The sequence below is a fragment of the Athene noctua genome, unplaced genomic scaffold (assembly GCF_965140245.1).
Source record: "Athene noctua unplaced genomic scaffold, bAthNoc1.hap1.1 HAP1_HAP1_scaffold_31, whole genome shotgun sequence".
Classification (NCBI taxonomy): domain Eukaryota; kingdom Metazoa; phylum Chordata; class Aves; order Strigiformes; family Strigidae; genus Athene; species Athene noctua.
Genome location: NW_027437536.1, coordinates 2,528,609 through 2,543,140, shown reverse-complemented (window position 1 = coordinate 2,543,140; position 14,532 = coordinate 2,528,609). Strand labels below are relative to the sequence as shown.

Genomic DNA, 14,532 nt, shown 5'->3' with positions numbered 1-14,532 from the left:
TTGGTTCTGCTCTCGTTCCCCGTCGTTCTTCCCCGTCGCTGGTTTCTTTGTGCGCTTTGCAGTGCTTCAGAGGAATGAGCTCTGCCTCGGTGAGGGCGGTAATCCCGTGTCATTTGCTTTCCCCAGGGAGAGCAGCCCCTCGGGCAGTGAGCTGGCTTCAGCGAGCGCTTGGCGGCCGCCAGCTGCCCCAAACGCGGCAGGACCTGGGTGACAGCGGGGACACCCATCAGAGCGGGTTCACCCGAGGCCGGGACGAAGCTCCTGAGCCCCCGTAAGCACCCACCCGGGCCGTGCTGCCGCAGCACTCGCTCTCCAGCCCCTTCCCTTTCCGAGGCCGGGCGCAGCCGCGCGCCCGGGCCAGGCCCCGCAGAGCCGCGGAGTGTTCGCCCTCCCGCGGCTGGATGCGCCCCGGGCTGAAGTACCGCGGTACCGATCCTCGTGGAGCCGACCCTGCCCGCAAACGGAGCCGCCGTCGCGGCCGGGTTTGCCCCACACCCCCCTCGCCGCCCGCCCTCACCGCGAGAGGAAAATGCTTTTTTTGAGGCAGCGCTCGCATTTAGCCGGGTCCTCCAAGCGAGCGCAGCCCCAACCCAAGGCGAGGCACAAGCGGCTCCTCAGCTCCGTTCTGTGCCGCCGTGCCACGCTTCCTGCGGCTCCGAAAACCCGCCGGGAGCTGCCGACGTTCCCCCGGGGCAGGGGGGGACCGAGGTGCCCCCGCCCCGGTGCGGCCTCACCTTCCGCTTTTTCCTCCGCGGTGGCCGAAGGGTGCGAACAGCCCCTTGGGCTTGGCGCAGCGCTCCAGCGGCCGCCCCCTCCTGCGGCGAGCGGCTGGCGGCGATGAACGTGCCCGCCCGGCCGAGGGCAGCCCCGGCTCCTCGCCCCGTGTCAGCCCGGAGGGACCGCGCCGGCTCCAGCTGTCGCCGGCGGGGCTGGGGAGGGGGCGAAAAGCGAGCCGAGCGCCCCCCGGCAGCGTTTCGGTGCCCCCCAAGTCCCCGAGCCCCACCGCCAGCGCCGCCTCGTAGCGCTCCGGCTCGGCCCGGCGCTCGCGGATCGTGCGGGGAGCCGGGGCGCAGCCCAAGCCGTGGCCGGCGCCCTCAGCAGCCGCAGCTCCTGCCGCTGCCCCTCCGAAGCCTCCTCGCAGCGTCCTGGCGGCAGCCGGGGGGGTTAAGAGCGGGGGGGGGCTGCGGGGGGGCCGCGGGGACTCACCGCGGCTGGCCGGACTCTCGCCGAGCCGGTTACAAGCCGCCGCCTCTCCCACCGCGTTCCCGCCGCGCTGCGCCTTCTCCTCCGCCTTCTGCCGCTCCGGGGAGGGGCGGGGGGTGCGGCCCGGTGTGACCCCCACACCCGGCCGGGCCCCCCCCGCGTGTGCCCCGACACCCCCCGAGGGACCCGCCCCCAGAGCAGCCGGTGCCCAGGTCCCGGCCAGTCTGACGGCCCGGTTCAGCTTCGCTGGCGCTCCCAGTGCCCCCAGTGTGCTTCGGCAGCTCCCGCTGTCCCCCACCCCGTGCCCCCCAGTGCTCCCAGTAACCCCCCCACAGACACACCCTGCAGCCAGCTCTGCCCGCTTTCACCAGTATTCCTCTAAATCCTCCCAGCATCCCCCATAAGCCCAGCACAGTGCCCCCAGTATCCCCAGTAACCCCCAGCATCCCCCTGTACCCCCGCATGGCCTCAGCTCAATGCCCCCAGTTTCCCCAGTAACCCCAGCCCAGTGACCCCAGCTTCCCCAGTAGCCTCAGCCCAGGGCACCCAGTTACCCCCCAGTCCACCGCTAATTACCACAGACCAGGGAAGCGCTAATTAGTGCGGGCGGGGAGCACCCCAAAAGCGAGGGGAGAGCCCCATGTCACCTAACGCCCGCACCCCCACCCCTCCCGAGAGCCGTTTTTGGAGGGTTTCTCCCCATCTCGGCTCCCGGGGGGGGGGGCAGGATCGGGCCCGCACCCCCCAAGTCCCGGGGAGGTCCCCAAAGTGGGAGGAGGGGGGAAACTCCACCCCCCCCAAGTTTAATGCGTTAAAAATTATTAATAAAATTGCTAACGAGGCAGGAGGGCGATCCTACCAACCACACAAACCCCTCCAGTTTTGGTAAAAAACCCAAAACATCCAATTTTGGTAAAAGAACTCCTAAAACTCTCCAATTTCGGTTAAAAAAAAAACCAAAAACAAACAACACAAACCAAACCTGTCAATTTTGGTAGAGAAAAAAAAAAAAAGCCCCAAACTCCTCCAGTTTTTGGAAAAACCAAACCCCTTCAACTTTGCTTCTCCTCCCCCCCAACCACCCTCCAATTTTGGTAAAAAATCCCCAATCAAACCCTCCAATTCAGGTAAAAAACCCAACCACACCCCTCAAATTTTTGTAAAAATTCCCCACAACCAAATCTTCCAATTTTGGTTAAAAAACCCCAACCAAATCTTTCAATTTTGGTAAAACCCCAACAACTCCTCCAGTTTTGGTAAAAAACTCCAGGGAAAGAGGCGGCTGCCGCCCGGGCCCAGTTCGGCGCCGACTTCGTTAGCAGCGCCGCGTTTTTAATTGGGGGGCGGTGCGGGGGGTGAGGGCGGTTCCCATGGGGGAGCCCCCCGCCGGGATCTCACCGTTTCCCAACCTTCATAAAAAACCCCAAATAATTGGAAAATTCCCATTTTTTATTCTACTCGTAAAGCAGCCGGAGGCCCCGCTGTACAGAACGCTCCCCGCAGCCCCCACCCCCAAACCCCCGCACCCCGTCACCGCCGCGGAACAATCAGACGCTGTCGATGTCCCACAGGCAGGTTTAACTCAATTTTTTTTTTTTTTTTTTTCCCCTCTGTGTGTGTGTGTTCGTTTCGTTGGGGATTTTTGCCATTTTCCAAGCGCTTTTCTGGCCAAATCGTGGCAGTGGCGGCTGCGGGGCGGGGCTGGGGATGTTGTATTTCCTCCCCCCCCGCCGCCCACAGCCTTTAGTTTTGGATTTGAAATATAAAACGCGGCGGGTTGATGTTTTTAATTAATATGAATATAACAGGAGGTGTGACCGTCAGAGCTTCACAGCTTTGCTGACAAAGGTATCACGAGAGTCAGTTGCTGAAGCTGCAGTTGTACAAAACCAGTCGTGACACAGGGTTTGATTTTCAGTTTGTGAAGATGATGGAATATTTGACAGTGACTGGCCACGGAGCAGCTCTCGGTGTCTTGCCCCACAGCGGGGTGAGCAGCTCCAAGTGTTCAGAGATGAAGAGAGAGAGGAGGGCACCCCGGAGTGAAACTTCCAGCAATCCTGGGACAGAAGTTCTGACCCAACAGATGAAAAGAAACACTTGCCATGAAGTTCTGACATTCAGTGACTCGAGACAATCACTGTAAGAATAAGAAAAAATGGAATTTCGCCCTTTTGTCGCTCACCCTGCAGGCAATACAACGCTCTGCTTTCCCAGGCGCATCTCCCAGATTTCTGGAGACTTTGGCCATTTAGCCCAGAGGAACTCTTTTGTGTTTTCTGTGCAACAGACCCCGTTGTATAGAACAAGCCCAGCAAGTACCAGATTACAGATCACTGGGTGATGTTGCCCACAGAAAATGTTGAGACCTCCCCGGGAAGGGTTAAGCCACCAACAGCAGGCTGCAGCGTGGTTTCCTCGTTTTACCACTTTATCTCAAAATTTTGGCATTCTTAATAAGACCTGTGGCCAGCTCAGGTTTTTCCAGTGATTTTTGTTTGGCCTTTCGTGAGGGACAAGGAGGGATTTGCTGTCACTGGATTCCAGCTGCCCTTCTGAGCCGAAGCCTCGCAGGCAGCGCAGGACCCGTCGCTAAAACAGTTTGCTTGGAGTTCGTGGCCGAAATCTGCTAAAGCCGTGCCTTGGCCAAATTCTGCAGGGTGCCGGGATAAAGTTGCTGCTGGGGGAACCGAGCTGCTGACGCGCAGCCTCAGTTTATCGCCTTGTGACTGGGGCTGTTTCGCTGCTGGACAAAACAAACCTGCCTGCACGGCCGTGGCGTGCCGGCCCGCTGGAATCTCCGCTTTAAGCGTCAAACTGCCTCGGGCTCCTGAACACACCGGGGCTGAGCCAGCGTTGCACTCGCCAAAACTGTAACGGACAGCCACGATTATGGCAAGGAAGCTGCTGTATTTTCAAGGACGCTAAAGCGAGGTTTGTTTTTCTGCTTCCAGATCATCACGCACGTGTTCTGCACTTACCTGGACTCCAGGCTGCCGCCTCACCCCGAATATCCCGAGGGCAAAGCCTTCGCTTCCCAACACTTCGTTCAGAGCCCGGATAAACCAGGGACCGGCGCTCACGTTGAGCTGCCCTTGGCCTCCGGGCTCTCGTCAGCACCCTTGAAATCCCCGACGCCTTTGAACCTTTTCATTCCCAGACGCTTCGGATGGAAACGTCTTTTGCACCGACCAGAGCAGCATCAACCCGCCCCACTACGAGCTGACCTACGAGCTGATCAGTCCCTGCTCCTCCTTACATCGGGACTCTAAACCATCACATCGTACAAAGTCCACCGCAGTTCCCTTGACGTTTCAATGCTCTGTTCTTTCAGTGATCAAAAATGCCCAGAAATCCCCACCAGGCAGCGAGTCCTTTCTTGTCTGTGGCTCTGCCCCTGATCACACGGTCTGTTGGGCCGTTTCAGGGCCATCAAGTCACCCGGCTTCAAACAACCCTCTTTTCTTGGTCTGTCTCCCGCAACCGTTCCTCGATGTTCCGTTTAACATTTCCAACTTCTGAGAAGTTAATCTTAGAACCTTTAAAAGCATTAAAGGCAGACGCTTGGATTGTCACCCATTTCTTGTGCCTGTCTCAGTTAAAATATTATAATCAGCTTAAGCATGCCTAAACGAAAGGTGTCCACCCGTCCGTCCTCACCCAGGATTACCTAGGCTGGGTTTTTGGCCAGCTGTGCTCGGGCTGTGCAGGGGACGAACGAGCAGCACAGCGTGGCTCTGTGACTTCAGACTAGCGGAGCACCTGCAGCCTCACGGCAGTTTACTGATTCCGAGTCTCTTCTGCGGAATCACGATGGCCATTGATTGCTTATTTCTAGGATCTCGTTCATGTATAAGAAATCATTAAAAAAGAGAGATTTTCATCTGTTTCTCTCCTCTGGAGCCAAAAAGCTCAGCACGGAAGTCTTGGGGGTGTAAAACAAGTTGCAGACTCAGCCCCTCGAGACAAATCCGAGGGAATATGATGTTACGGGTGATGCAGAGACCTGCTTTATAGCCTAGTCATTAATTGCCGCAGGCAGCATTTTGCATCGTTACATCCCAAGAGGGCTGGTATCCATCTGGTCTCCATCCCAGGGGCAGAATTCGGGGGGCAGAGGGGCAGGGGAGGGTAAATGGGGGTGTGGGTGCTGACGGGCTCCTCTCACCTTGTCTCCCAGCCCGCGGGGGTCTTCAGCAGACTGGGCAATGCCTTGGGGACCGATGGGGACAAAGCCACCGAGAGCGACGACGACTGCTCCGTGCTCCAGTACGCTGGCGTCCTAAAAAAACTCGCCAAACCTCCCCCTAAGGAAAGCTCTGAGCCGGGAGGGACCGTCAAGGCAAAAGCCACCAGTTTGGAAGCCAAACCGGTCCCCGTCACCGCAGCCACCCAGTGACCGGGTCGCAGGAACGCCGCCGGTAGCCGTACGGCAACAAAACCGTCACCGGCGGCGTCTAAAATCGGCGGCGGCAGCGTTGTGGCAGTGCCGGTCGAAGCGCAGGGTGGTGATGGCACCAGCACGAAGGATAAAAGCGAACCCGAATTTTGGGTGAGAGTCAGAAGGACTTGGGGTCCCTGGTGCCCCAGATCATGGGTGCTGGGGGGTCCCTGGTGCCCCAGGTAACAGGTACTTGGGGGGTGGACTCTTGGGTTCCCCCCAGCCAGAGGGGGCTCGGGGGGGCTGACGGAGCCGCCGGGGCCCTGGCAGGCAGCCGCACGCCGCACTACGGCTCGCAGACGCCGCTGCCCGACGGCAGCCGCACGCCCGCCCAGAGCGGCGCCTGGGACCCCAACAGCCCCAACACCCCCTCCGGGTAGGTCCGGGGGGTCCCCCCGTTTACCGGTGTTGCCTTTAGGGTAAGAGCTCACTTGGTAAGAGAGAAATCCCCTTGCGTTCTGGCCGGTCCTCAGAGATCAGAGGGGCGAGGGGCGGCTGGACTTGTCCCTTAATAGGTGTGACATGAAATTGGTATTAATATACCAGTCGGGACTGGGACCCTGATCCGAGCCAGCCCCAGCGGGCACTCAGGAGAAACAGTCAGATTCACGGATAGCACGGTTTGTTTTCATGCAGCGTTGACAGGTTCCCTGAGGCTGCCTGTGATAAACGCACAAGCTGCAGGTTGGCTCTAGAGCACTACAGCAACCGAGAAAACCCAACCCGGAACGATTGCAGTCCCACACACACAGTTCCCGCGGATGCACTGGGCGTAGCCCCCTCTGGGGGGGCGAGAGCACGAACCCGTGGGTCTGTCCCTCCGCTTTGGTGTCGGGTGGTCGTCCCTCCAAGTTGGGTGCAGGCTTGGGGGGCTATTTGTGGTGGTAGGTCGGGGTGAGCGGGTGGGGCTGGAGTCCAATCAACATTCTGTCAATACTGACCCAGTTTCGTGGTGCCAAGGGGCACGGCGGGCTTCTGTGGGAAAAGGAGGGAGGACGGGAAGCAAGATGGACTTGGTACAGTGGGTGCAGGAGAGAAGGGAGGGTGAGCACAGAGTTTGTGTGTTGCCACAAAAAGTCATATTTGAAGGGAGCCGAGCAGAGGAGGAGATAAAATCCTGAGTAAAAGCCTGGCTGGCTGGCCGGGCCCAAAGAGCTGTGGGGAAGGGAGTTAACTCCAGTTTACCACCAGTGGCGTCCCCCAGGGCTGGGTGTTGGGGCCGCTCCTGTTTAACACCTTCACTGATGAGCTGGACGAGGGGCTCGAGTGCCCCCGCGGTCAGTTTGCAGGTGACACCCAGCCGGGTGGGGGTGTTGGTCTCTCGAGGGTGGGGAGGCTCTGCAGAGAGACCTGGCCAGGCTGGAGCCATGGGCTGAGCCCAGCTGGGGGAGTTTCACCGAGGGCAAATGCCGGGGGCTGCCCTTGGGCCACAACAGCCCCAGCAGGGCTACAGCCTGGGGGAGGAGTGGCTGGAGAGCTGCCGGTCAGAGAGGGACTGGGGGGGTTGAGAATCAGTCGATCAATCCATCAGGGTTTAGCCCCGCGTTCCCCCCACCTCCCCACACGATTGCACAGGGACGCAGCCTCAGTCTCCTCCCTGTCCCCTTTCTTTTGCTGCAGGTGGCATCAGCCCGTGGCCGCAGGAGCCGGCCGAGGCAGGAGTAGCTCTCTCTGGCCCCCCGCCCCCTCCTGCGCCCTGGCAGCACCAACGTCAAGGCCAGCGACATGAAACAGTCACTTTTATCTTGGCGTCCGGGATCAAGAACAAGCTCTGCCTGTAGGAGAGCCAGCCCCTCTGCGAGGCTCTCAGACACACCCTGCCACCCCCCGGGACGGCCGCAGAGCCTTGGCTCTCCGGCTGCGCCAGTAAGGAGCGTTTGCCCGGTGCCGGCGGCGACCCCCCGATGGAGCCTTCGTGCCCCGATGCTGCTCGAGGGCCACCACCTCCTCTCGAGGGGCCCGAAGATGCAGCCACCGAGTCGGGGCCGTCCCGGTCCGCGGCGGCTCCTGAGGAGAACAGGCACCCGCCCTTGTACCCCCCCACCAGCAGCAGCGGGCCGGGGGGAGCAGGTGAGTGGGGCCGGCGGGGGGGCGGGAAGGGGTCTGGGGGGAATTGAGAGGACAGAGGGGGTGGGAAGGGGTCTGGGGGGGAATTGAGAGGACAGAGGGGGCGGGAAGGGGTCTGGGGAGAAATTGAGAGGACAGAGGGGGCGGGAAGGGGTCTGGGGGGGAATTGAGAGGACAGAGGGGGCGGGAAGGGGTCTGGGGGGGGGAATTGAGAGGACAGAGGGGGTGGGAAGGGGTCTGGGGGGGAATTGAGAGGACAGAGGGGGCGGGAAGGGGTCTGGGGGGGAATTGAGAGGACAGAGGGGGCGGGAAGGGGTCTGGGGGGGGAATTGAGGAATTGAGAGGACAGAGGGGGCGGGAAGGGGTCTGGGGGGGCACATTAAGGGCTGAGAAGGGACATTGAGGGTGAGGAGGGGTGGGAGGGGGGACAGGGAGGTGCTGGGCGGGGACAGGGATTGAGGATGGGCTGGACGGGTTGCGGGGGAAATGTAGGGGACAGACAGAACTTGGGGGGACATTAAGGGGACCGAGATGGCCACAGGGGACTTGGGGGGGTGTCCCGCAGAGGGGACCCCTGCCCACACCCTGACCCCCCCCCTCCTCTCCCCCCAGCTCTGCCCTCCCAGCTGCACCCCAGCCCGCTGGAGCCCTCCCTCTCGCGGTGCCCGGCAATGCCCAAGGAGGGGGACCCGAATGGGTGGGGGGGGGTGACGAAACTCCTGTCCCCGTGTCCCCCCGTATCCCTTTTGGGGACCACACCCCCCTGCTCCCCCAAAGCAGCGTGGCCTCTTGGGGCAGCGAACAGACCGAGGAGCAGGCCGGCGGCTGCAACACCTTCGAGGAGGAGGGCAGCGGCATGAAAGGTGGGGTTTGGGGGGTCGTTTGGGGGTGGGGAGGCTCACAGGGACCTGCCACCCCGTGTCACACTCCTGTCCCCCCCAAGATGTCCCCTCCTGGCTGGAGAGCCTGGGGCTGCAGAAATACACGGCGCTTTTCTCCCAAATGACGTACGAGGAGATGATGAGGCTGACGGAGCATCACCTCGAGTCGCAGGTGACACGGGGTGTCCCCCCCCCTCCATGTCCCCAAATGAAGGGGGAGACACTTTCCCCCCCTCTCCGGTCACTGACCCTGCTTGTCCCCTCCTTGTCTCCGCAGAATGTCCCCAGGGGCGCGCGGCAGAGGATCCTCCTCAGCATCCAGAACCTGCGGGAGCGGCCGCGCATCGTCAGGGCGCTGGCTAAGGTGGGATGGTGACAGGGTGGCCCTCGGGTCCCTTGGGGTGGCCTCGGGGAGGCTCTCAGGTCCTCAGAGGTGGACCCGGGGTGGCCCATGTCCCCTTCTGCAGCCCAAGGGTTGGCATGGGGTGTCCTTGTTCTCTTGTGTCCCCAGGCGTGGCACAGGGTGTGCCCCACATCCCAGTGTTGCCAAGGGTGTCACAGGGTGTCCCTACTCCCCCTCATGTCCCCAGAGATGGCACAGGGTGTCCCCCATTGTCCCAGTGCCCCAAGGGTGGCACAGAGTGTCCCCAAGGGTGGCATAGAGTGTCTGCCATGTCTCTCATGTCCCCGGGGGTGGCACAGAGTGTCCCTTGTCCTCAGATCCCTAGGGTGTCCCCCACATCCCTGACACCCCTCCCCGTGTCCCCAGCAGTGGCACAAGATGTCCCTGGTCACCACTCCCTGTGTCCCCAGGACTGGGGGTGGGGTTTGGGGTCTGTGTCCCTGGTCTCCCCCTCAGTCCCCACGTTCCCCCCCGCTCCTTGACACTCCCCCCCACTGTCCACAGCACATCATATGGGGGGGCAGCCTGTGGCCGGCCCTTCAGGAGCTCCAACAGATCATAGTGACCCCCATTAAAGCCACCAACGCCGCAGCCCCCGTCCCTTACGGGGACATCCCGAGGCTGTTCACCCGCGTCATGGGCAAAGGTGAGACACCCCCCACACACCCCAATTCCTTTTTTGGGGGGGTCCCATGGTTCGCGGGGGGTCTGTGTGTGGAATCAGGGTGTCTGGGTCCCTCCCTGACCCCCGACACCCCCCAGTTTGCATCCAGCTCCTGAAATCGCCGCCAGACGAGAACTTCACGATTTACCTGCAGCTCCTGGAGAAGTGCCTGGTACATGAGGTACGGGAGGGCTGGGGGGACTTGGGGGGGTGTAGGGCTTGGGGTGGGGGGGCTATAGGGCTGTGTGACCCCCCATGTGCCCCCTTCCCCCCCCAGGCGTTCACAGAGACACAGAAGAAGAGGCTCCTCTCCTGGTGGTGGCAGGTCCAGGGGCTGCTCCGCACCTTCCCACTCGGTGCCGATCAACAGCTCGCCCCAGGCCCTGCTCGCCCTCCCCCAGGGTACGTCCTGGGGGGGGACACGAGCCCCCCCAAACCTTGGGGAGGGGGGGAAGACAAAACCTTGGGGCACCCCCTGAGTGGGGGGAGGAACCTGTGCTCCCCCCCTCCCCTCCGCACCCCCCATCCCACTAGGGCGGGGGAAGATGTTCTGGTCGTGGTGTGGGAGGTTTGGGGGGGTTCAGAGTGCCTGGTCCCCTCCCTAGGAGGGTTGGGGGGGTCGGGTACAAATCTTGGCGCCCCCTTACCCCAGTTTCTGTTCCGCCCCCCCTCAGAGCGTCCCCTCCCCGGCACGGACCTGGAGATCAGCCCCACGCCTGAGTCGCTGTTCAGCATGGTGGAGCAAGTGCTGGGCGGTGAGGGGGGTTCGGGGGGGCAAAGGGACGTGAGAGGGGTCCGGGGATGGGGGGGGGGTCCAGGGACAGGGTGGGGGCACGGGGGGAGACAGAGCCATGGCAGGAGGGAGTATGGGGGACACACACGGGGACAGGGTGAATTTGGGGACACGGGGGAGGATGGGGAGCACGGGGGGGGCGCTGGGGGGGGCAGGAAGGGATTTGGGGGAGGGGAGGGGTGTAAGGGGATGTGGCCCCCCCCAAGTACCCTCTGACACCCCCCATCCCCCCGCAGATGGCTCAGACAAGACCTCACCATCTGATGGCGCCGCCCCCCCTCCCCAAATAGGGGGGTCCCCCATGACCCCTCCCCCCATGACCCCTCCCCCACTCCACGGGGGGGTGTCACCCCCTCCATGACCAGTCTCGCTCGGTTCCACCCCCCCAACCCCCAAAATAAGCGGCGGGGAGGGGCGGTGGGGATTAACACAGACACCCCCTGCCCCCCCTTTACCCCCTCTCCCCCATTTTTGTCGGTTTTCACCATTTTTAACAATCCCAAATCTTTGCGGTTTTGATGGGTTTTTCAGTTTTTATTCCTTTTCTCTTCATTACTGTATCAGTACCCCAAATGATATTAACGTATATTAATACGCATTAATAATATCATTATTATTTACAGCCCAAACTGAGGGACACGGCGATGCCCCCCCTTCCCTCCCCTCCCCCAGGGTGGGGATGCCCCAGGACCCCTCCCCCGTCGGTACAGCCCCCCGCCCCCCCTTTGTACCCGCAGCGCCGCGGCCCTTTGCGATAGAAAACGTTATTTTAGACACAAGTTGTTAGGAATAACTTTAGTTCCGGCTGTGGCTACTAACCCTGACTACGTTATTAAAGAGAAAACCAGAAACACCCCCCAAAGTGCCTGGTTTTTCCCCAAAACGGGGAGGGGGGACACGCCGCTCTGTCGCTGGAGGAGTCGGAGGCGTCGCTGGGGCTCTCGTCGTCCTCCGAGGCCTCGCTGGGGTCAGGCGGGGGCTGTGCGGGGTCCCCCCCTCGCTGCCCCCCCCGGACTCTTCCTCCTCTTCCTCTCCCTCCTCCTCGTCGCTGTTGCTGCCCAAAATCTCCTCCCGGTCACGAGCGGCCCGGGCGGTGTCACTGCCCCCCCCGGAGGTCCCCCCAGCCACCTTCCTCCTCCTCCTCATCTTCGGCCTCATCCTCTTCCTCGCTGAGGGCCGAGCCCCCCCACCCCGCTCGCTGCTGCTCCCGGAGCCTTCGGCCCCCTCCTCCTCCTCCTCGCTGCCCTCTCCCCCTTCGCTCTCGCTGCCTTCCTCACGCTCTTCGTCTGGAGGAGGAGGAAGAGGAGCAGGGGAAGAGATTATGGGGGAGGGCGTTGGGGGGGCCCCACACATTCTGCCCCCCCGGGTCCCCCTGTTTGGCTGATTAGGGATATCGATTAACCTCCGACAGCAGAGTGGAAAGAGCCGGCGTCTTCTGCTGCAAATAACTCCAGAGTGTGGGGAATAATACAGAGCCCACGGAGTGAGACAAGGGAGAGCAGTGCAACCAGGAGAGCACAGGGCAACGCCTCAGAGCATCCCTGCCCGAGAGAGAGCACAGGGGTTAAGGCAGATCCCTCAGCCCTTGCCCCCGCTGCCAGCCCCCAGCCCCGCGGGCAGCCCCGGTTCCAGCGAGGGTTTGCAGAGCCTGGCCCGGGCAGGGGGAAATCCTACGCGGTGCCTCCGCCCGGAGCTGAGGCCTCCAGAGGCGCTGGGAGCGGGCCCGGCCTTCTAGCCCCAAAATCAGCCCGGCAGGAGAGCCGGCGCCTTTGTTTGGAGCGGGAATATCTGGTTTGGCTCTCACAGGAGATTGCCCCCGAGCCTGGCCAGGGCTCAGGGGAGAAGCTCAGGGGTTTCCCTGCTCATCTCTTGGATCACGCGCAGGGTCTCCCACCAGGCCTCGGGGCCAGGCCACGGTCTCCACGGCCCTGTTATTTCATCCCCGCACACAGACAGATCGAGATACATTCAAGACAGCGACATCTTCCAGACACATTCCACCAAGGATTTCACACGGGGCGAGCAGCTTCGGCTCAGGGCCTGTTGCTCAGGCTTCAACACTTCCACCCTCTACACCAGCACAGGCGGGTGGTGATACCTTAGTGCAGCACCCACGAGCACGGTGGGTATCAGTTATCACATCTACAGGATTCACCTACGGGGCAGCTCTGCCCTGGGCCGCTTGGCCAAGCCTGAGCACTTCACAGGTGGATGCAGGGCAGGGATGGGGGATGCTCGGGGGGCCCTGGGGATGCAGCACAGGGAGATGGTAGCACCAGGATGCCGAAGGTCTCGGGGAGCGTCACCCCCCACGAGCTCGTCTTACCGGCACGTGTCACCCCAAGATCCGGCATCGCCCCGGAGGGCCGAGCTCCGCCAGAGATTGAAGAGGAGGAGGAAGATGAGGACCAAGAGGCTGAGGAGGACGGTGGAAAGCAACGTGCTGCGGGAGCACTGGGATGGAGAGGGGCCGTCAGTGTCCCGAAGCGAAGGAATAAATTCACTGACGGGGTTTAAAGGCTCCCCCGAGACTGGTGGCACCCAGCAAGGGATGGCACCGGGTCCAGCTGGCACCGAAGCCAGCCCCCGCAGAGCAGGGGAGTTTCCTTCGGTGGGAAGCAGGTGGGATGTGCCCCCCGGTCCTCCAGTGGGTCCAGCTGGGGTGAGGGTAGGGAAATGGGAAGGGGGGGGGAGGGGGAACCCCAAACCAGGGTGGGGGCTGCTCTGAGAGTAAAATCTTCCCCCAAACTGCCCAGGGCCCCCAGGGAAAAGTACCACACCCCCCACTGCACCCCCAGATCTGCCAGGGGTCTCCTCAGGGTGCAGGTTCTGGGATGAAATGGGGCGCAGATGGTGCCCCGGTTTGGGGTTGTGGGGGGCCAGGATGGGGCAGGGAGCTCCACGGCCCTGCTTTGGGGTCTCAGGGTGTCGCCAGCCCCGGAGCTGCTTGGGGGTGCCGCTGGGCTTCATCCCGGCGTGACGCTGGCACAGAACAAACCCATTTCTCCTGATGTTCCCGGACAGGCGAATCCCCCCCGGGGGCAGCACAGCTGGGACTTTTGGGCTACGGAGAAGGGAACAGAGCCCAAACCCGGCCGGGGCAGAGACGTTCCCGGCCGGCTGACGGGATCGGGGTGTTCCCGTGCCCCAGCCTGTTTGGGGCAGGGAGGGGAAGGGTCTGCTCCTCCCTCCTCCGCCACTGGGGCCGGTACCTATGGACAATCCAGATTTGGATGGCACAGAGGTGGGGAAAGAATCGTGTGCGAGTGGCAGCATTCAGGCGAAAGGGACTGACCTGGGTGCTGTGGGGTTGAGGTCACTTCCGGGCAAAAAATGAAGGAAGAGGCGAGAGACTTGAGGAAACTGTTGCCATATTAAACATTAATTGATTAATTGCATAGGTGTGAGCTCCTGCCTGGTGCCCCTGCATTGTGCTCCTGGCAGGTCTCTGTTGTGCTTGTGTGCGTTTTTGCGAACAAGAGGGCTCGAGGCAAAACTCTGCTGCTGAACGAGCCGGCAAGACTTCCCCGTACCTGCCTGCACATGACTCGGGCATGTCTGAGGATGGCGACGATGTCTCCCACCTCTCTGATGCCCACTTCATTCATCATCTCCCTGTTCAGATCCACCAACATGTTCTTTTGGATCCTGCAGCGAGGAAAGACCTGGCTTAACGAGGTCTCCCCTCGTTACGAGCTCTGTTAATTAGGCCCAGAGTGAGGGGCACCACGATAGCCACAGCACAGGTTGGGACACCACCACCCTCCTAGAAACAACTCTGATAATGATGGGGAAGCTCAGCGCAGGTGAGCAACTCATGTCACTAATTAAGGAGCGGGATAACGAGTTAAGTCCTTCCTTCCCCCTCGGGAGGGGGATCTTTCGGTGCCGTTTTCCCCACCGTGACGCGGTGTAAAGTTGCCCCCTCACCTGTTATCCACAAATGTGATGGCGGAGAAAATGGAAAATAGCCCCTGAATGGGACCTTGAGTGATAACACCCTGCTGCAATTGATGCTGTTTTAAGGAGGAAGGGAACTGGGATGAAGTCTCCTATGCAGACATGTTTCTCACCCTCCGA

The 14,532-nt window shown here is 61.6% G+C and overlaps 2 protein-coding genes across 4 annotated transcripts in view; both read left to right on the top strand.

The window, feature by feature from the left end:
• Positions 1 to 5,491, top strand: part of LOC141974112 (dedicator of cytokinesis protein 1-like) — a 63,292-nt gene extending 57,801 nt beyond the window's left edge. For all 3 annotated transcript variants that reach the window (XM_074933417.1, XM_074933413.1, XM_074933410.1), the window contains exon 6: positions 5,384 to 5,491. The gene's annotated coding sequence lies outside the window, so the exon portion shown is untranslated. The remainder of the gene's footprint in view (positions 1 to 5,383) is intronic.
• A 3,166-nt stretch (positions 5,492 to 8,657) lies between these two features.
• On the top strand, positions 8,658 to 11,308 carry LOC141974144 (protein Smaug homolog 2-like). Its single transcript, XM_074933474.1, has 7 exons — positions 8,658 to 8,764; positions 8,870 to 8,956; positions 9,500 to 9,641; positions 9,758 to 9,840; positions 9,937 to 10,061; positions 10,334 to 10,414; positions 10,689 to 11,308. Exons 1-6 carry the CDS (start codon positions 8,714 to 8,716, stop codon positions 10,377 to 10,379), a joined length of 534 nt encoding a protein of 177 aa, XP_074789575.1. The 5' UTR covers positions 8,658 to 8,713; the 3' UTR covers positions 10,380 to 10,414; positions 10,689 to 11,308.
• Positions 11,309 to 14,532: the final 3,224 nt, after the last annotated feature.

Coding starts and splice junctions, on each gene's coding strand:
- LOC141974144 (XM_074933474.1), top strand. CDS start 8,714: ATGACGTACGAGGAGATGATGAGGCTGACGGAGCATCACCTCGAGTCG. Junction 8,957..9,499: donor TCGTCAGGGCGCTGGCTAAG/GTGGGATGGTGA, acceptor CACTGTCCACAG/CACATCATATGGGGGGGCAG. Junction 9,841..9,936: donor AGAAGTGCCTGGTACATGAG/GTACGGGAGGGC, acceptor TTCCCCCCCCAG/GCGTTCACAGAGACACAGAA.